At 44.5% G+C, this 20,281-nt stretch overlaps 3 protein-coding genes across 3 annotated transcripts; all 3 read left to right on the forward strand.

Annotated features, from left to right (window-relative positions):
* The first annotated feature begins 1,399 nt into the window (after nt 1-1,399).
* LOC147186611 (uncharacterized) lies at nt 1,400-4,263 on the forward strand. The gene is made up of 7 exons (XM_086102554.1): nt 1,400-1,499; nt 1,576-1,720; nt 1,835-1,948; nt 2,770-2,914; nt 2,996-3,144; nt 3,231-3,370; nt 4,199-4,263. Exons 1-7 carry the CDS (start codon nt 1,400-1,402, stop codon nt 4,261-4,263), a joined length of 858 nt encoding a protein of 285 aa, XP_085958680.1.
* Nucleotides 4,264-4,298: 35 nt separating this feature from the next.
* On the forward strand, nt 4,299-12,027 carry LOC147186612 (uncharacterized). Its single transcript, XM_086102555.1, has 7 exons — nt 4,299-4,398; nt 9,175-9,319; nt 9,388-9,501; nt 10,113-10,257; nt 10,322-10,470; nt 10,557-10,696; nt 11,750-12,027. The coding sequence occupies exons 1-7, from the start codon at nt 4,299-4,301 to the stop codon at nt 11,902-11,904; spliced, it is 948 nt and encodes a 315-aa protein (XP_085958681.1). The 3' UTR covers nt 11,905-12,027.
* Nucleotides 12,028-17,397: 5,370 nt separating this feature from the next.
* On the forward strand, nt 17,398-20,261 carry LOC147186613 (uncharacterized). The gene is made up of 7 exons (XM_086102556.1): nt 17,398-17,497; nt 17,574-17,718; nt 17,833-17,946; nt 18,768-18,912; nt 18,994-19,142; nt 19,229-19,368; nt 20,197-20,261. The coding sequence occupies exons 1-7, from the start codon at nt 17,398-17,400 to the stop codon at nt 20,259-20,261; spliced, it is 858 nt and encodes a 285-aa protein (XP_085958682.1).
* The last annotated feature ends 20 nt before the right edge of the window (nt 20,262-20,281 follow it).

The raw sequence follows: 20,281 nt of genomic DNA on the forward strand, positions 1-20,281 counted from the left end.
TTTTAAAGCTCCGTATAAAAATAATCGATATGAATTTTGACCACAGTGCATACTTGAGGGGAAAAACCCCCCCAACACAATTAAACATGTTTAACAGACTTCAGGTGTATAGTTTGTCACGTTTTAAACAACAAAATAAGTAGAATATGCCAAGTCTCTCTGGGGGAGGAACATTTTGCAAGGCAAATACATTTCAGGTCACAATATTTGATGTTGAAGTTCATTTATTTTTAATATAATATTGTGTACTGTCCATTTTGATTCATATTTATGCGGGGGGAAAAAAGTTGAATAAGTGTTTAACCTCTTCAGCCCCGTGACCTGCGGTCTGAACGTTGAGTTTGGGCGCCTTGCGTAAGGTTGAGTTTGACATCCCTGTAAAACTCATTTTGGCAACAACATTTGTGTCATGTTTTTCATTCATCCATCCATTATCTGAACCACTTTATGCCCATGAATGTCGGGGGCGCGACGGAGCCTATCCCAGCTGTCATCAGGCAGTAGACGGGGGACAACCTGAACTGGATACTAGCCAATCATAGGGCACACATCGACAAACAACCATTCGTGTTCACAATCACACCTAGTCTAATCACAACGTTTTGGAGTATTCCATTAACCTAGCATGCATGTTTTTGGAATGTGGGAGGAACCGGAGTACCCGGAGAAAACCCACACAGGCACGGGGAGGAGATGCAAACTCCACATGGTAAGGTCGGAGCCAGGAATCGAACCCTAGACCTCTGTCTATCAGGCCGAAATGCTAACCAGTCGACACTGTGCCGCTCATGTTGAATTATACTCACAAATAACTATCATGGCTCGATGTCCCAATGTGCTATCAAAACAGTGTATGTAAGCAGGACGACTTCACTGGCTGAAGAAAACTCATGAAATATTCATTCATTCATTGATTCATTCATTTTCTGAGGATCGTGGGGGTTGCTGGAGCCTATCCCAGCTGTCTTGGGGCAGTAGGCGGGGGACACCCCGAAGTGGTTGCCAGCCAATCGCAGGGCACACAGAGACAAACAACCATGCGCACTCACACTCACACCTTCTGACATTGTTATCTGCTCAAAGTGGACGTAGGCAACTCAGGTCCTCATTTGAATGAGGCTTGTTGGAGTCGGGAAACTTCTAAAACAGTCAAGACAGTGGCTCTCAAGGACCGGAGTTGCCTACCCTTGGGTTAAGGTGTAAAGTTGAAAATTTGTCAAATAGTTTTCTTTTTTTTTCCCCCGATTAGTCACCACTAACATCAACCAAATTTAGGATAAGAATGTCTCTCCTAGTCCTTACAAGGGCTTCTATTTGAGCTTTGCACTCACACTATTTTCTCATTGACTCCAACAGTGTATTCCGTAACCTGCGTTGTATTTCGAAGCGGTTCCTTACGATGGGGAAACACAATGCCGGACGCCTTGTTGCCATTTTGCTTTCCGTGGTGGTCTACGGTGTCAGTTTGGTGTTCAACGGTCTTTCCGTGATGGGAGTGGGTAAGCAAACGTGCCCGTAAGAGAATCCTCATGTGACCAATGCATTTGATGATCACTGCGCCTCAAATCTGCCCAGGCCCCTTCAGTACCACCACAGGCAACGTGTCTGACGTGTTTGTGACTGAGATTACCCCGTCGGGATGGACCTTTAGTATCTGGAGTGTCATCTACGTGTGGTTGACACTCATGATTATCTATATCCTCGCTAATCTTTGCAGAAAGTACTCATCTTTCAATTATTATTATTATTATTATTATTTTTTACCTAAAGGCCATCTTGTGTGCACCATATCACAAATTTTTTTTTTGTCATTGTGATTTTATGTTTCTCACAGGAATGCTTATGGCTATGTTTACTGCAGTCCACCAGTCTTGCCCTATGGATTCTTCATTTGCTGGTGTCTCAATCTATGCTTCAATATCGCCTGGCTGCTTGTTTGGGACAGAGCGTAAGCTTTTTACAATGTGTAATTACAGTAACTTACATGACGAACAATCCGTCCATCTCCAAAACCGCTTATCCTGAACAGGGGAGTCGCTGGAGGCTATCCCAGCTGACTTCAGGCGGAAGGCAGACGACACCCTGAACTGGTCGGCAGTCAGTCGTAGGGCACATCTAGATACAAGTGACCATTCACACCTACATACGTAGTGGGCAGTGTGGCAATTGATCCCACACTGCCCACACATACACAAGTCGCGCGAGTGTACCACGACGTCACCATCAGCGACTCCATCGATTATGCGAACAACTTATCCTCACAAGGGTCAATGGGGGGGGGGGGGGGGAGGCTGGAGCCTATCCCATCTGTGATTGGGCAGTAGGCCGCCTCACTGCTTTTTTTTTTTTTTTGTGGTCCACTACATCACACAAAATGACATCGGTGGTCCAAATCTTTAGCGACACAATCCGTGCCCTGTGCTCCCAAAACCAGAGACGTGGTAGCAGCCCGAGTTCAATCCTAGTTGGGTGGATGCCACAATACTAAAAACTTCCCCACATTCCCCCCTTGATTAAAAAAAAAGAAAAAGAAAGAAATGTTTTTGGGAGTCATCAAAACCATTGCTTGGCCATTGTGTCGTTGTTACCTACTTTTCTCTTTGCACTCTGGCACACATATCTAGTTGAAACCAGTTAAGACTGTCACACATCGTCAAATGGTCTACGCAGAACATGAGTGTCAAGGCATGTGAGCGGATAATTAAATGTCACACTTTAAAATTGAACGTTTGTATTTTGGTAACATGAATTTTTTACACGTCCCCCAAGGTGGATGATTGCAGCGCTTGTTTTTCTAATCCTGGTTGCCGGCACGAACTATGGCATGATATCTTTCGCCTGCCACGGTCTTCACGTTTATGGAGCCTGGCTGAAGGAATACCACAAAGTGGATCTGTGGCTCATTCGCATATTGGTTCGTGGAATTTACACTGATTCCATTTATTAAATAAATCACTGAAAATCAAGTGCCATTAACATTGTGACGTGAGTCCAGGTTCAAAACGGTGTGATGATCTACACAACATGGACAACGATCGCCACGCTCATCAACTTGGCCATTGTGCTGACCTATCAAGCAAATGTTTCGCCTACCAATGCTGCCACGGTGTCCTATTGTATCTTGACAATCGTGCTGCTGGTTTGGTGAGCTGATTGGCACCAACACAACATTTGAAATACACTGTATATATCCCCCCCCCTGTTCTTCAAAGTCAAATCATTTCTTTTAGGTTTTTCCTGCAGAATGCAGTCCTGGACAAACACATGCGCTACGTCCTCATTGACTATCCAGTTGTGATCTGGGCGCTGACAGGAAACTTTGACAAAAACTACAACGCAGAATCGCCAAGCCGCAGTGGTATCTTCATTGGTAAGAAAATACATTTCACAACAATACAATATTCCCAGAAGTGAGTACATCAGTACATTTTGACAGTGGATCATTCACTTGCGGCTAGGCCACCTGCATCTTTCGTCCGTCATTATTTCACCCAACCCAAAACTGTACTGGTCAGTCTTTCAAACAGTCATCGTCATTTTAACCGCGCTTCCATCATTCCAAAATTACAATTATTTTTGAATCGCAATTCTTCCTTGGACCATGAAAAGGAACTCTGAAGAAGAAAGGATTCTACCGTATGGGAACATTTTCATCACATATCGGCAAATCAGATGTTTGTTCTCACTTCCTTATTCCCCTCAGTTATCACTTGATAACAGAATTCAAATCCATTTCAAACTCACGCTTAAATTATTTGTCTTTTTTCAGGGTTTATTTGTTTGACTGAGATCTCTTGAGATAAATATTATTTATGACATACTTAATTGTTTTAATATGTAATGTCAATTTATATCGACCTCTTTGGCTGTGTCCATGAATTCGGGGACACCAGCCACATCCATGCCTTGTGAGTGGTTTCCAAAGCGAGAAAAATTACTAACATGTACAAAGACACACAAATGGCTGTTTGTTTTTTTTCCTCCTCAACACTCCTCGGATCTACTTGGGACCTGTCTTAGATCTACCGGTAGATCAGGTTCGACGTAATGGGCACGCACCCCTGATGTAACGTATGCCAAATAGGGAGTCTCCCAACCACACTGATGTAACGCTCACGTGTATTTGTGCTGGAGGGCAATTCAAAGTCGTGCTCATGACATGAAACCTGTTGAGTCCACGTGCCACCTCGTCTGGCAGTTCACGCTGTTTACCTTAGCCTCAACAGCAAAGCAAAAAGCAGAGTGGATTTGACCTTAGTGTGAACGCGTTGGTTTTCGAATTCGGTTAGTTCATCACAATGACAAGCCACAGTATCAGCCTTCTTATTGTCATGGTGTTATCGATGGGCATTTTCATCGTCACGCTGGTGTTTAGTTTTCTGGCAGCACGAGGACAATGTAAGTAAAGTGCCATTTTACGTGTATGTATTTTGTCATTTGTAGTAATGATATTGCATGTTAACTCGGAGACCTTTAGCACCCTGAGAATAATCAAGAAAACACTCTTAAAACTTCGACTCGGTGTGTTTTCAACTCTGAAATAACAACACTGGCCAGATGTCACAATTTTTCTTTCGCCCACGCACAGTTAATGTAAAGGACTTCAAAAGCTTGAGGATAAATGAAGAAAACATGTATTTACATTCGCTTGACTAACATTTTTACACCTATTAAAGTAACTTCTAAACTGTCATGTTTTAAAGCTCCATATAAAAATAGTTAGTTAGTTAGTTAGTTCCGCCCGCTCCTATTTGGAACATTGGGCGACGAGCCTCCTCCATTTGTTCCGGTCACTGGCGACCCTTCTTGCTCCATGCCAGCTGACACCCATCTCACTGAGGTCTTCTTTGGCAGTCTGTCTCCACGTCTTCTTTGGCCTACCTCTCTTCCTCTTTCCACCCTCTGGCATCCAGTCCATGGCCACACTTGCCGGTCTCTCTCTTGGCAGCCGGAGTACGTGGCCGATCATTTTCCTTCTCCTTTCAGAGACAATGTCTGACAGTTCAGCCACTCCTGCCCTCTTCATCACCTCCTCGTTGGTGATGTGGTCTCTCCATGAGATCCTCAGGATGGATCTCAGGCAACGCCGATGAAAGACATCTAACTTGTTGGTAATGTTGGCTGTCTTCATCCATGTCTCACAGGCGTAAATCGCTGTTGGGATAACCACTGACATATAGAGGCGTAGCTTGGTGGTCGTAGTGATGGCTTTCGATGACCAGATGTTGCGGAGGCGTTGGAACACTCCCGCAGCTTTACCAAGTCTACTGTTGACGTCTTTCTCCACACCACCTGTATTTGAGATGTTACTCCCAAGATATGTGAAGCTGTCAATGTACTCTATGTCATGTTGGTGTAGAGTGAGTGGTTGAAGGTGCTGGTGCTGTCCGACGGCCATGGCCTTGGTCTTTTCCTGGCTAATTCGTAAACCGACCTTAACTCCGTGCTCATGCAGATTGTTGGTCAACTCCTGGAGTGCGGGCTGGGTGTGACTTAACAGAGCCAAATCATCTGCAAATTCCAGGTCAGCTAGTCTGCTCCCTCCCCACTTGATACCAACTTTTTCCCCTGTGATGGACTTCCTCATCACAAAGTCAATTATGATGATGAAGAGTAGGGGTGACAGAATGCAACCCTGTCTTACACCAGTGACAATGTCAAAATCATCAGTTGTGCCACTGTTGGTTTTGACACAACAGGTTGAGTTGTTGTACAATGACCTGAAGATGTTGATGTACTTGAGGGGTACACCATACAGCTGGACGATCTGCCACAGTGACTCCCGGTGGATGCTGTCGAAGGCTTTCTTGAAATCGATATAGTTGATCATGAGTGGTGTCTGAAGTTCTTGGCACTGCTCTATGATGTTTCGAAGGGTAAAGATCTGTTCGGCGCAAGACCTTCCCTTCCTGAAACCGGCTTGCTCTTCCCTCAAGATGTTATCCACTTCATCTTTAAGGCGATGTAGCAGGACACTGCAGAATACCTTGCTGGGGATTGACAGCAGTGTAATGCCCCGCCAGTTATTGCAGTCTGCGAGGTTTCCCTTCTTAGGAAGCGTGACAATGACCCCACGTCTCCAGTCGGCAGGAACCTCTTCAGCATGCCAAATCAGGTTGAACAGGTGGGTAAGGCTCTCCACAACAGCGTCTTGGCCGTGTTTCAACATCTCGGCAGCTACCTCATCGAGTCCCGGTGCCTTGTTGTTCTTAAGGCCCTTGATTGCTTTGGCAACCTCAGTCTCGGATATCTCTTTCGATGTAATATTTAGAGCTGGAGCTGGTGTCTCTTGATCGAAATTGAAGAGCACGGGAGGCATTGGTTGGTTGAGAACCTCCCTGAAGTGTTCCAGCCATCTTGCTTCTTGCTCCTCGTCGCTTAGAAGTGTCCTGCCATCCTTGCTCCTGATTGGCACGCTAGAGCTGCTCCTGGAGTTGGTTAGCTCCCGCACGATCTTGTATAGGGTCGTCGTGTTGTTGTTCTCGGCTGCTTCCTGTGCCTCTCTTGCTTTCTCTTCTAGCCACTGTCTTTTATCCTTCCTGCAACTCTTCTTCACTGCCCTGTCCAAGCGCCTGTACTCCTCGTCTTCCATCCTCCAGCTCCGGAGCCTCCTCTTTTGTTCTCTTTTTATCTTGGCCACTTTCCTTTCATCAATCAACTTCCAGGTGTTGTCTGTTATCCATCTCTCTTTGTTGGTACCCCTCTTTCTGCTGATAACTGCTTCTGCAGTTTCAGCAATGGCACAAGAGAACATACTCCACTGCTCCTCAATGTTTGCAAGGTGTTGTGATACCTTGAGCTTCCTACTCAACTCCTCACAGAAGCTTTCTGAGATGTTGTTATCCTTTAGCTTGTCCACTGCGTAAGGTCTCTTGGGCTGCACCTTTTTCACCTTCTTCAGCTTCAGCTTGATTTTACTCACCACAAGGAAGTGGTCTGAACCCACATCTGCACCTCTGTGGGAGCGAACGTCGAGCAATGACGAGCGCCACCTTGTGTTGATGCAGATGTAGTCCAGTTCGTTCTGGGTCCCGCCACCAGGTGAAACCCAGGTTACTTTGTGGATCCGCTTGTGCTCAAAAAAGGTGTTGCCAATGCTGAGGCCGTTGGTACTGGTTAGCATCAACAGTCTCTCCCCGTTGTCGTTCGTGGAGCCTGCAGACCCATGTGGTCCAACTGTGGCATTCAGGCCCCTTCTGTCATTATCCAGTTTTGCGTTGAAGTCTCCAATCAGCATTTTGATGTCATGTCTGGGGATTTCCTCAAGCACGGTCTGGAGCTGGTTGTAGAAGGTGTCTTTATCGTCCGCTGAGGCAGCTTCGGTTGGGGCATAGACTTGTACAATGGTTACTTTGGCATATCTGGTGTAGAGCCTTGCTGCAATAATCCGTTCATTCACCGGCTTCCATCCAATCAATGCTTTTGCTGCACTATTGGAGAGGATGATGCCGACTCCATGGGAATGGTGGTCTTGCTTCCCAGAGTACAGAAAAGTTGCTCCATCAACCACGAGACGCCCTTGCCCCGTCCACCTCATTTCACTAACGCCTAAGATGTCCAGGCGATAGTCCCTCATATTCTTCAGCACCTGGTCCATGCGACCAGACTGGAACATTGTGCGCACATTCCAGGTGCCTACTCTGGTGTTGGTTTTGGTTCCAAAGATCGGGGTCATCAGGGGTCGGGCTTCCTGCTGGATTTCACCCGGCCCCGTCATAGATACATCCAAGGATGTGCCGTCTCTTCTTCGCCGTGGTTTACCGGAATGGCTTCCTCTCGTCGTTTCTGTAACAGGTTTTGTTTTACAGGGTGAGGTTGTTAACCTCACGCCCAACCCCCAACCTGGAGGACCAGTTGGATGCAGTTTAACATCGTACCCAGGACATCATATAAAAATAATCGATATGAATTTTGACCACAGTGCATACTTGAGGGGAAAACCCCCCCCAACACAATTAAACATGTTTAACAGACTTCAGGTGTATAGTTTGTCACGTTTTAAACAACAAAATAAGTAGAATATGCCAAGTCTCTCTGGGGGAGGAACATTTTGCAAGGCAAATACATTTCAGGTCACAATATTTGATGTTGAAGTTCATTTATTTTTAATATAATATTGTGTACTGTCCATTTTGATTCATATTTATGCAGGGGGAAAAAAGTTGAATAAGTGTTTAACCTCTTCAGCCCCGTGACCTGCGGTCTGAACGTTGAGTTTGGGCGCCTTGCGTAAGGTTGAGTTTGACATCCCTGTAAAACTCATTTTGGCAACAACATTTGTGTCATGTTTTTCATTCATCCATCCATTATCTGAACCACTTTATGCCCATGAATGTCGGGGGCGCGACGGAGCCTATCCCAGCTGTCATCAGGCAGTAGACGGGGGACAACCTGAACTGGATACTAGCCAATCATAGGGCACACATCGACAAACAACCATTCGTGTTCACAATCACACCTAGTCTAATCACAACGTTTTGGAGTATTCCATTAACCTAGCATGCATGTTTTTGGAATGTGGGAGGAACCGGAGTACCCGGAGAAAACCCACACAGGCACGGGGAGGAGATGCAAACTCCACATGGTAAGGTCGGAGCCAGGAATCGAACCCTAGACCTCTGTCTATCAGGCCGAAATGCTAACCAGTCGACACTGTGCCGCTCATGTTGAATTATACTCACAAATAACTATCATGGCTCGATGTCCCAATGTGCTATCAAAACAGTGTATGTAAGCAGGACGACTTCACTGGCTGAAGAAAACTCATGAAATATTCATTCATTCATTGATTCATTCATTTTCTGAGGATCGTGGGGGTTGCTGGAGCCTATCCCAGCTGTCTTGGGGCAGTAGGCGGGGGACACCCCGAAGTGGTTGCCAGCCAATCGCAGGGCACACAGAGACAAACAACCATGCGCACTCACACTCACACCTCGGCACAATTTGAAGTGTTCAATCAGCCTGCCTTGCATGTTTTTGGAATGTGGGAGGAAACCGGAGCACCCGGAGAAAACCCACGCAGGCACATAGAGAACATTCAAACCCCACACAGGAAGGCCGGAATCGAACCCTGCACCTTTGCACTGTGAGGCCGACCCGCTAAACAGTCGACCACCGTGCTGCCCGTATGAAAGATAACATCCCTAAACGCCTAAAACTTGTCACCCCTTCTAGATCCCTTTTTGGAGACCACTGGCAACATTTCGGACGCATTTGCCACCCAGATAACACCATCTGGATGGACCTTCATCATTTGGACCTTTATTTATATCTTTCTTGCTCTTGTGATGGTCTACGCCTTTGCAGGCCTCTGCCGAAGGTAACACGCCCCCCACCCCCCAATAATACTTGCTGTCGTTCATGATAAACAGCTTTTTTTTCCACCAGAAATGCACTCGGCCTGATGTACTGCTGCCCTCCGGTTCTGTCACATGGCTTCTACCTAACTTGGTGCTTAAATTTTGGCTTCAATATCGGATGGTTGTTTGTGTGGGACAGAAGGTAAGAAACGTGCATGAAACGGCTTTGAATGTAATCGCAGATGCATTGAGCCACACACAACCATGGAGTGACCACATCTCAGAGTTGTTAGGTTGTGGGGGGGGCTGACATAGAAGATATGTCTGGGTCATCCATCCATCCATCCATCCACCCGCTTTTTCCTCATGAGGGTCGCGGGGTTTGCTGGAGCCTCTCCCAGCTGCCTTTGAACAGTGGGCAGGGTACACCCTGAACTGGTTGCCAGCCAATCGGAGGGCGCACAGAGATGAACAACCATACACGCTCACACCCACACCAAGGGACAATTTGGAGTGTTCAATCAGCCTGCCATGCATGTTTTTGGAATGTGGGAGGAACCCACGCAGGCCCGTGCCTGAAAATTCCACACGGCGAGGCTGGAGCTGAAATCGAACCCTGTACCTCCGCACTGTGAGGTCAATGTACTAACCACTCAAGCACCAGACCACCTAGTTAGTTAGTTCGTTATTTTTTGGTCAAATGCATTTTTGTATGATTATATTTTCTTCACGAAAATGTTTCTCTTCAATTTTAGTTGTCGTTATTTCATGAGCTTACATCAACGATAACGTTGGACTGCACCGTTTTCACAGGCTGGTGTCTGTCGCTCTGGCCTTCCTCATTGTGGTGACTTTGACCAACTTGGCCATGATATTCTTCTCATGCTATGGCCTTCACATTTACGGCGCCTGGCTCCATAAATTCCATAGGGTTGACCTTTGGCTCGTGCGTGTGTTGGTGAGTATCTAAACATGTCAGCGGGTGAATACTGGTGACTTATCTCCAGCATTTCATGTCATAGGTTCAAAACGGAATAGCCATGTACGCAACGTGGACCACCATCGCGAGCCTCCTCAACCTGGCCATTGTACTCAACACGTATGCAAGCCTGTCCCAAACATCTGCCGCCACGATCTCACTCGCCATTTTGGTCGTGGTGGTGTTAGTATGGTAAGTAAAATGACATCATCCAACAGACTGTCTCCTGTGATTGTTTTCCTGATTACTTTGTTCCTCACACCAACCCCCGATGGCAGGTTTGTCCTGGAAAATTTCTTTTTGGATAAACATGTGCGCTACATCCTGATCATCGACCCCGTCGTCATCTGGGCGCTGATTGGATCCTACACCAAAAACTATAATGCCGAATCGCCCAGTCAAACTGGAATATTTGCTGGTGAGGACGTTTTCTTTCTTTCCTTTTTTTGCATCGTGAAATAACGGATCAATATACAAAAATCTGGCGACAATCAATTTAAAGATGACATATCAAACGTCGCAAATGTTGTTGGTCCCTGTGACCTCTTACATACAGTATCCAAAACCAGTGTCCCTCCTGCCACAATGACGCTGAGTCACCCTTCAATGAACCCCAGTGTTGTTCATTCAAGCCCTCCACCAAGTGGTCAAAATTAATAATGAATCTCCAATAAATAAGAATTTTAATGCCTCCTCCACATGGGATATGTCACAAACACATCAGAGTTAATTGGCCAAAACCAGTGATCTTGTATCATTGTTTTATGCATGGTGGTCGACTGGTTAGCACGTCGGCCTTACCGTGCAGAGGTGCAGGGTTTGATTCCCGCTCCGGCCTTCCTGTGTGGAGTTTGCATGTTCTTCTCATGCCTGTGTGGGTTTTCTCCGGGTACTTTGGTTTCATCCCGCCTTCCAAAAACATGCATGGCAGGCTGATTGAACACTCTAAATTGCCCCTAGGTGTGAGTGTGAGCGCGGATGGTTGTTTGTCTCTGTGTGCCCTGCGATTGGCTGAACCGGAGGGCAGCGGTACATCAGGCCGAGTGCATTTCTGGTGGAAAAAAAAGCTGTTATTCATGAACGACAGCAAGTATTATTGGGGGGTGGGGGGCGTGTTACCTTCGGCAGAGGCCTGCAAAGGCGTAGACCATCACAAGAGCAAGAAAGATATAAATAAAGTGGTGGCTGGCAACCACTTCGGGGTGTCCCCCGCCTACTGCCCCAAGACAGCTGGGTAAGCTCCAGCGCCCCCCCCCCCCCCCGACCCTTGTGAGGATAAGGCGAATCGAAAAATTGATGGATGGAACCCCATTTGAGGACCAATGTAAACAACGAAAAGGCACATAGTATGTTGCACATTTGTACAACACAGATACAACAGCACATTTCGTCACGGTGCTCTTCTTTTTATTTGTAAAGTTCATTGGAATTGTTTTGGCTGTGGTGTAGACCAACACTCTTTTTTCCGCAGTGGTTGTGCTGGCAGCGGCCTGCGTTCTGTTTGCCACCCGTATCATTCTGGTTGTGTGGCGTCACATCAAGAGTCCGATCTACAGGCAAAATAGTGTAGACCTCAGATTGCCGGTGGACATAATCAACAGTCAAAGAAATATATTGTGCAAGTGAGGGTGCTCACTGCACTGCTTTTGTGTGACACTATGTGTGAGTTTTGCTTGGGAAATGTGTTTTTTGCAATTTTGGAAAATGTTTTGATGTCAGTGATTTTTTTTTGTATGACCATCGATAATGAATGCACTTTTTCTTATACTATGTGTATGTATGTTTGTTAGTACTATACGACAAATTGTGACAACTTGTGACAACTTTCATAATATCTGCAGGGTGGGCCAAAAGTATGTATACCAGTGGCGGGCCGTGCATTTCAACCTTAGGCCTTCAGTGACGTCACATACATTAACACAATATAGGCTCGTCAGGCAGCACTTAATTTTAGGAGCATTTAAAACCATCAAGTATGCATTCACAATCAAGAGCAGGAAACTAAATTTACAGATATTGTCAAAAATAAAAAGATTTAAAAAATACTCAATAAAATGCCACTCAAATTACGCTGTGCGATCTTAAACAAGTCTGTCCAATAAATTGCGCAATGTCGCAGTTTCATATAAGACACCAACCACACAATAACAAAACAAACTATTCTTTGAAAATAAAATTAACAGATCATTTGCATTTTGAGAATCGGCTATACAACAGCAAATAACTGAAAATGTTGAGCAACTGAGATTGAACTAATTTTAGTGCACGAAGCTGACTACAATGCGGCATTATAAATTGCAGGTGAGCTGATTTATTTGATACATTTTTGTATCTTTGTCATTTTATTTCGTTAACATTAATTTAATACTCACGAAATAAAATGACAAGAAGAAATGTAAAATAAAATTCATTTACTCACCAATGTAGTGCCTGTTCACTGAGCTGCAGATCTACGCGAGTGTCCCCAAACGTTTTTAAACGCACCGTAGCTTGTAAGTGCCCAGCCGTGCTCTGATGTTTCCATGCTGCCTTGGTAAAACAACTTCAATTGGTAAATCCAGTGGAAGGTCCGTCTTGAAAATTGTGTGGAAAGTAGTCCTGCAACCAGATCAACGTCTTCTCCTTCGGCCATTTTGGGTCAAAATGCAGCAACAGCTCTCTAGCAGGCGCTCATCCAATCACCGAACGCGCACGTCCAGTGTCGACGTAAGCCCTTCTAGCTGGCCCCGGTGTGCAGACTCGTGATCTGATTGGCTATTGCAACCTGACTGTGCACATTCATTTACAGCGCACAGGGGCCTGCTCTGTTTCATCTGAAGGCCCCGAGCAAGTTTAGTTTACCTGGCAACACAAGCTATCTGAAATATGACTGGTTAAAAACTCTACCACAATAAATAAGTTATTTAGCGAGTGGCTTTCAATGTTATTCAAAATAACATTGAAAGCCACTCGACTAAGTGGAAATAATATGACGTAAAAAATACAGCTACCAGAAAAAAAAATGTCAGGTTGGTCCAATTTGACACTCAGGAATAAAACACAAGGAGGAGACAGGAGACTCAATTCTGGTACCAGGAGGGAACGAGGAGAAGCGTTCGGTTTCAGTTCTCCGCACGTAACCCTAACGATCTCCCCCTTCACCTCCTCATTTATTGGGAAAGCTACTACATAGGTGTGTCCAACCTAAAGGGCGGGGGCTGTTGAACACACACTGAACTTGTTTGACTATGTGTGTGTATGTGAGTGCAAATTACGTACATGTGTGCAATTGTCACAAAAACATCACGCCGCAGCTGGTGTTGATGGCTCCATTCACTGTTCACCCTTGCTCACTGTTTAGTCTTAACACTTATCTCTTCCCAACCACGTCCTCGGAAAGGTGGTTGCATCCCTTAACTTCCACACAGTGCACCAAGCATTCTTGATTATAAAAGTGAGTATATAATGGATAAAATGTGAGTACATAATAAAGAATGTATCTTTATTAAAAGCAGAAGCGTTCTTCATTGCAGGCATAGTCAATTAATGATTGCAAGCATAAGCGTTCTTCTTTGCAAGCATAATCAATTTATCATGTCAGGCATAAGCGAATGTATGATGACTAAAAATAATCAATCCAACAGAATCATTTTGTTGACATATTTATGAAAATAAAATAACATCAATTAAATTTGTTATTCTCAGAAAAGTAAATTTATTAAGAGAATGTTTAGGCCAGCAGAGAAGGCCTTGCTGGCCCTGAGGGAACTGATGTATACATATTTTAAATTCCCTTTTTTTTTTTTTTTTTTTTTTTGCACATAGGCTACCATGAATAATGAAAACTAATCAAGAACAAATTAAGTAGGTTCTAGGATTGGGCAGGTAGCGTAGAACGAAAGGTAGTTTTAAGGCTGGTCGCAATAAATGAAAGTAAGGTAAGAAGGAAGGAGAGGGAAAGGTCTATAATAGAAAATCAATTAGAGGGAGACAAGTAAGAATGAAAGGAAGGGAGAACAGCAGGTCTCAGTAGCAGACTGACAGATGAAAGGTGGATAAATAAAACAGCTCTGATGGAAGGAAGAAGGGAATGAAGGGCGGGAGGCAAAAAGTAGTTTCAAGCGAAGGCAGGAAATAATGATGAAAAAAGTATGAGGGGAGGAAACAAGAAAGGAAGGACAGATGGATACTGTAGTTGGAAGTAAGGCAGCCAGGAAGGAACATATATATTCAGAATGTTCTGACATCCATTTTGCTCACAGCGAATGCAACTCGGAGCATTTAAAATGCACTTTATTCTTCACGTTTACTGAATGCATGTGGCATTATCATTGAGTGCATTTTAATTTAGGAGACACTATATGTCAAATGTGTTTTTGTTTCTGCAGTTCAGTTGAATTCTTATAAAAGTGATGATTAAAAAAAAAATCAGATTTCAAGAGGTGAGTCTATTTGCATGGGAATTGTCACGTCTCGGTTTTTCACCAATCCTGGGCCATTTTTAAGGGTGTGTTTCGTGACGATCTTTTAAAGTGAATAGCATTCAAAGTATGTGACGTGAGGAGCAAACATCCGGTAGGAATACTTGGTACGTTTTGTCTTTAAGTACATTTTCGTGCAAGGACACCATGAAGTAGACAAAAGTTTCCCGTTCCATTTGTGACAGATTTCCGTAAACTGCAGGCGGCCCTATTTCTTCGGGGTGTCCCCCGCCTACTGCCCCAAGACAGCTGGGTAAGCTCCAGCGCCCCCCCCCCCCCGACCCTTGTGAGGATAAGGCGAATCGAAAAATTGATGGATGGAACCCCATTTGAGGACCAATGTAAACAACGAAAAGGCACATAGTATGTTGCACATTTGTACAACACAGATACAACAGCACATTTCGTCACGGTGCTCTTCTTTTTATTTGTAAAGTTCATTGGAATTGTTTTGGCTGTGGTGTAGACCAACACTCTTTTTTCCGCAGTGGTTGTGCTGGCAGCGGCCTGCGTTCTGTTTGCCACCCGTATCATTCTGGTTGTGTGGCGTCACATCAAGAGTCCGATCTACAGGCAAAATAGTGTAGACCTCAGATTGCCGGTGGACATAATCAACAGTCAAAGAAATATATTGTGCAAGTGAGGGTGCTCACTGCACTGCTTTTGTGTGACACTATGTGTGAGTTTTGCTTGGGAAATGTGTTTTTTGCAATTTTGGAAAATGTTTTGATGTCAGTGATTTTTTTTTGTATGACCATCGATAATGAATGCACTTTTTCTTATACTATGTGTAAAGCAAAAAGCAGAGTGGATTTGACCTTAGTGTGAACGCGTTGGTTTTCGAATTCGGTTAGTTCATCACAATGACAAGCCACAGTATCAGCCTTCTTATTGCCATGGTGTTATCGATGGGCATTTTCATCGTCACGCTGGTGTTTAGTTTTCTGGCAGCACGAGGACAATGTAAGTAAAGTGCCATTTTACGTGTATGTATTTTGTCATTTGTAGTAATGATATTGCATGTTAACTCGGAGACCTTTAGCACCCTGAGAATAATCAAGAAAACACTCTTAAAACTTCGACTCGGTGTGTTTTCAACTCTGAAATAACAACACTGGCCAGATGTCACAATTTTTCTTTCGCCCACGCACAGTTAATGTAAAGGACTTCAAAAGCTTGAGGATAAATGAAGAAAACATGTATTTACATTCGCTTGACTAACATTTTTACACCTATTAAAGTAACTTCTAAATTGTCATGTTTTAAAGCTCCGTATAAAAATAATCGATATGAATTTTGACCACAGTGCATACTTGAGGGGAAAAACCCCCCCAACACAATTAAACATGTTTAACAGACTTCAGGTGTATAGTTTGTCACGTTTTAAACAACAAAATAAGTAGAATATGCCAAGTCTCTCTGGGGGAGGAACATTTTGCAAGGCAAATACATTTCAGGTCACAATATTTGATGTTGAAGTTCATTTATTTTTAATATAATATTGTGTACTGTCCATTTTGATTCATATTTATGCGGGGGGAAAAAAGTTGAATAAGTGTTTAACCTCTTCAGCCCCGTGACCTGCGGTCTGAACGTTGAGTTTGGGCGCCTTGCGTAAGGTTGAGTTTGACATCCCTGTAAAACTCATTTTGGCAACAACATTTGTGTCATGTTTTTCATTCATCCATCCATTATCTGAACCACTTTATGCCCATGAATGTCGGGGGCGCGACGGAGCCTATCCCAGCTGTCATCAGGCAGTAGACGGGGGACAACCTGAACTGGATACTAGCCAATCATAGGGCACACATCGACAAACAACCATTCGTGTTCACAATCACACCTAGTCTAATCACAACGTTTTGGAGTATTCCATTAACCTAGCATGCATGTTTTTGGAATGTGGGAGGAACCGGAGTACCCGGAGAAAACCCACACAGGCACGGGGAGGAGATGCAAACTCCACATGGTAAGGTCGGAGCCAGGAATCGAACCCTAGACCTCTGTCTATCAGGCCGAAATGCTAACCAGTCGACACTGTGCCGCTCATGTTGAATTATACTCACAAATAACTATCATGGCTCGATGTCCCAATGTGCTATCAAAACAGTGTATGTAAGCAGGACGACTTCACTGGCTGAAGAAAACTCATGAAATATTCATTCATTCATTGATTCATTCATTTTCTGAGGATCGTGGGGGTTGCTGGAGCCTATCCCAGCTGTCTTGGGGCAGTAGGCGGGGGACACCCCGAAGTGGTTGCCAGCCAATCGCAGGGCACACAGAGACAAACAACCATGCGCACTCACACTCACACCTTCTGACATTGTTATCTGCTCAAAGTGGACGTAGGCAACTCAGGTCCTCATTTGAATGAGGCTTGTTGGAGTCGGGAAACTTCTAAAACAGTCAAGACAGTGGCTCTCAAGGACCGGAGTTGCCTACCCTTGGGTTAAGGTGTAAAGTTGAAAATTTGTCAAATAGTTTTCTTTTTTTTTCCCCCGATTAGTCACCACTAACATCAACCAAATTTAGGATAAGAATGTCTCTCCTAGTCCTTACAAGGGCTTCTATTTGAGCTTTGCACTCACACTATTTTCTCATTGACTCCAACAGTGTATTCCGTAACCTGCGTTGTATTTCGAAGCGGTTCCTTACGATGGGGAAACACAATGCCGGACGCCTTGTTGCCATTTTGCTTTCCGTGGTGGTCTACGGTGTCAGTTTGGTGTTCAACGGTCTTTCCGTGATGGGAGTGGGTAAGCAAACGTGCCCGTAAGAGAATCCTCATGTGACCAATGCATTTGATGATCACTGCGCCTCAAATCTGCCCAGGCCCCTTCAGTACCACCACAGGCAACGTGTCTGACGTGTTTGTGACTGAGATTACCCCGTCGGGATGGACCTTTAGTATCTGGAGTGTCATCTACGTGTGGTTGACACTCATGATTATCTATATCCTCGCTAATCTTTGCAGAAAGTACTCATCTTTCAATTATTATTATTATTATTATTATTTTTTACCTAAAGGCCATCTTGTGTGCACCATATCACAAATTTTTTTTTTGTCATTGTGATTTTATGTTTCTCACAGGAATGCTTATGGCTATGTTTACTGCAGTCCACCAGTCTTGCCCTATGGATTCTTCATTTGCTGGTGTCTCAATCTATGCTTCAATATCGCCTGGCTGCTTGTTTGGGACAGAGCGTAAGCTTTTTACAATGTGTAATTACAGTAACTTACATGACGAACAATCCGTCCATCTCCAAAACCGCTTATCCTGAACAGGGGAGTCGCTGGAGGCTATCCCAGCTGACTTCAGGCGGAAGGCAGACGACACCCTGAACTGGTCGGCAGTCAGTCGTAGGGCACATCTAGATACAAGTGACCATTCACACCTACATACGTAGTGGGCAGTGTGGCAATTGATCCCACACTGCCCACACATACACAAGTCGCGCGAGTGTACCACGACGTCACCATCAGCGACTCCATCGATTATGCGAACAACTTATCCTCACAAGGGTCAATGGGGGGGGGGGGGGGGAGGCTGGAGCCTATCCCATCTGTGATTGGGCAGTAGGCCGCCTCACTGCTTTTTTTTTTTTTTTGTGGTCCACTACATCACACAAAATGACATCGGTGGTCCAAATCTTTAGCGACACAATCCGTGCCCTGTGCTCCCAAAACCAGAGACGTGGTAGCAGCCCGAGTTCAATCCTAGTTGGGTGGATGCCACAATACTAAAAACTTCCCCACATTCCCCCCTTGATTAAAAAAAAAGAAAAAGAAAGAAATGTTTTTGGGAGTCATCAAAACCATTGCTTGGCCATTGTGTCGTTGTTACCTACTTTTCTCTTTGCACTCTGGCACACATATCTAGTTGAAACCAGTTAAGACTGTCACACATCGTCAAATGGTCTACGCAGAACATGAGTGTCAAGGCATGTGAGCGGATAATTAAATGTCACACTTTAAAATTGAACGTTTGTATTTTGGTAACATGAATTTTTTACACGTCCCCCAAGGTGGATGATTGCAGCGCTTGTTTTTCTAATCCTGGTTGCCGGCACGAACTATGGCATGATATCTTTCGCCTGCCACGGTCTTCACGTTTATGGAGCCTGGCTGAAGGAATACCACAAAGTGGATCTGTGGCTCATTCGCATATTGGTTCGTGGAATTTACACTGATTCCATTTATTAAATAAATCACTGAAAATCAAGTGCCATTAACATTGTGACGTGAGTCCAGGTTCAAAACGGTGTGATGATCTACACAACATGGACAACGATCGCCACGCTCATCAACTTGGCCATTGTGCTGACCTATCAAGCAAATGTTTCGCCTACCAATGCTGCCACGGTGTCCTATTGTATCTTGACAATCGTGCTGCTGGTTTGGTGAGCTGATTGGCACCAACACAACATTTGAAATACACTGTATATATCCCCCCCCCTGTTCTTCAAAGTCAAATCATTTCTTTTAGGTTTTTCCTGCAGAATGCAGTCCTGGACAAACACATGCGCTACGTCCTCATTGACTATCCAGTTGTGATCTGGGCGCTGACAGGAAACTTTGACAAAAACTACAACGCAGAATCGCCAAGCCGCAGTGGTATCTTCATTGGTAAGAAAATACATTTCACAACAATACAATATTCCCAGAAGTGAGTACATCAGTACATTTTGACAGTGGATCATTCACTTGCGGCTAGGCCACCTGCATCTTTCGTCCGTCATTATTTCACCCAACCCAAAACTGTACTGGTCAGTCTTTCAAACAGTCATCGTCATTTTAACCGCGCTTCCATCATTCCAAAATTACAATTATTTTTGAATCGCAATTCTTCCTTGGACCATGAAAAGGAACTCTGAAGAAGAAAGGATTCTACCGTATGGGAACATTTTCATCACATATCGGCAAATCAGATGTTTGTTCTCACTTCCTTATTCCCCTCAGTTATCACTTGATAACAGAATTCAAATCCATTTCAAACTCACGCTTAAATTATTTGTCTTTTTTCAGGGTTTATTTGTTTGACTGAGATCTCTTGAGATAAATATTATTTATGACATACTTAATTGTTTTAATATGTAATGTCAATTTATATCGACCTCTTTGGCTGTGTCCATGAATTCGGGGACACCAGCCACATCCATGCCTTGTGAGTGGTTTCCAAAGCGAGAAAAATTACTAACATGTACAAAGACACACAAATGGCTGTTTGTTTTTTTTCCTCCTCAACACTCCTCGGATCTACTTGGGACCTGTCTTAGATCTACCGGTAGATCAGGTTCGACGTAATGGGCACGCACCCCTGATGTAACGTATGCCAAATAGGGAGTCTCCCAACCACACTGATGTAACGCTCACGTGTATTTGTGCTGGAGGGCAATTCAAAGTCGTGCTCATGACATGAAACCTGTTGAGTCCACGTGCCACCTCGTCTGGCAGTTCACGCTGTTTACCTTAGCCTCAACAGCAAAGCAAAAAGCAGAGTGGATTTGACCTTAGTGTGAACGCGTTGGTTTTCGAATTC

This window comes from Hippocampus guttulatus, chromosome 21 (assembly GCF_054856545.1).
Source record: "Hippocampus guttulatus isolate MCC_2025c chromosome 21, RoL_Hgut_1.0, whole genome shotgun sequence".
NCBI classification, from domain to species: Eukaryota; Metazoa; Chordata; class Actinopteri; order Syngnathiformes; family Syngnathidae; genus Hippocampus; species Hippocampus guttulatus.

Coding starts and splice junctions, on each gene's coding strand:
- LOC147186613 (XM_086102556.1), top strand. CDS start 17,398: ATGGGGAAACACAATGCCGGACGCCTTGTTGCCATTTTGCTTTCCGTG. Junction 19,143..19,228: donor ACAATCGTGCTGCTGGTTTG/GTGAGCTGATTG, acceptor CATTTCTTTTAG/GTTTTTCCTGCAGAATGCAG. Junction 19,369..20,196: donor CCGCAGTGGTATCTTCATTG/GTAAGAAAATAC, acceptor CTCGTCTGGCAG/TTCACGCTGTTTACCTTAGC.
- LOC147186611 (XM_086102554.1), top strand. CDS start 1,400: ATGGGGAAACACAATGCCGGACGCCTTGTTGCCATTTTGCTTTCCGTG. Junction 1,500..1,575: donor TCTTTCCGTGATGGGAGTGG/GTAAGCAAACGT, acceptor AAATCTGCCCAG/GCCCCTTCAGTACCACCACA. Junction 1,949..2,769: donor CTGCTTGTTTGGGACAGAGC/GTAAGCTTTTTA, acceptor ACGTCCCCCAAG/GTGGATGATTGCAGCGCTTG.
- LOC147186612 (XM_086102555.1), top strand. CDS start 4,299: ATGACAAGCCACAGTATCAGCCTTCTTATTGTCATGGTGTTATCGATG. Junction 9,502..10,112: donor TTGTTTGTGTGGGACAGAAG/GTAAGAAACGTG, acceptor CCGTTTTCACAG/GCTGGTGTCTGTCGCTCTGG. Junction 10,471..10,556: donor GTCGTGGTGGTGTTAGTATG/GTAAGTAAAATG, acceptor CCCCGATGGCAG/GTTTGTCCTGGAAAATTTCT.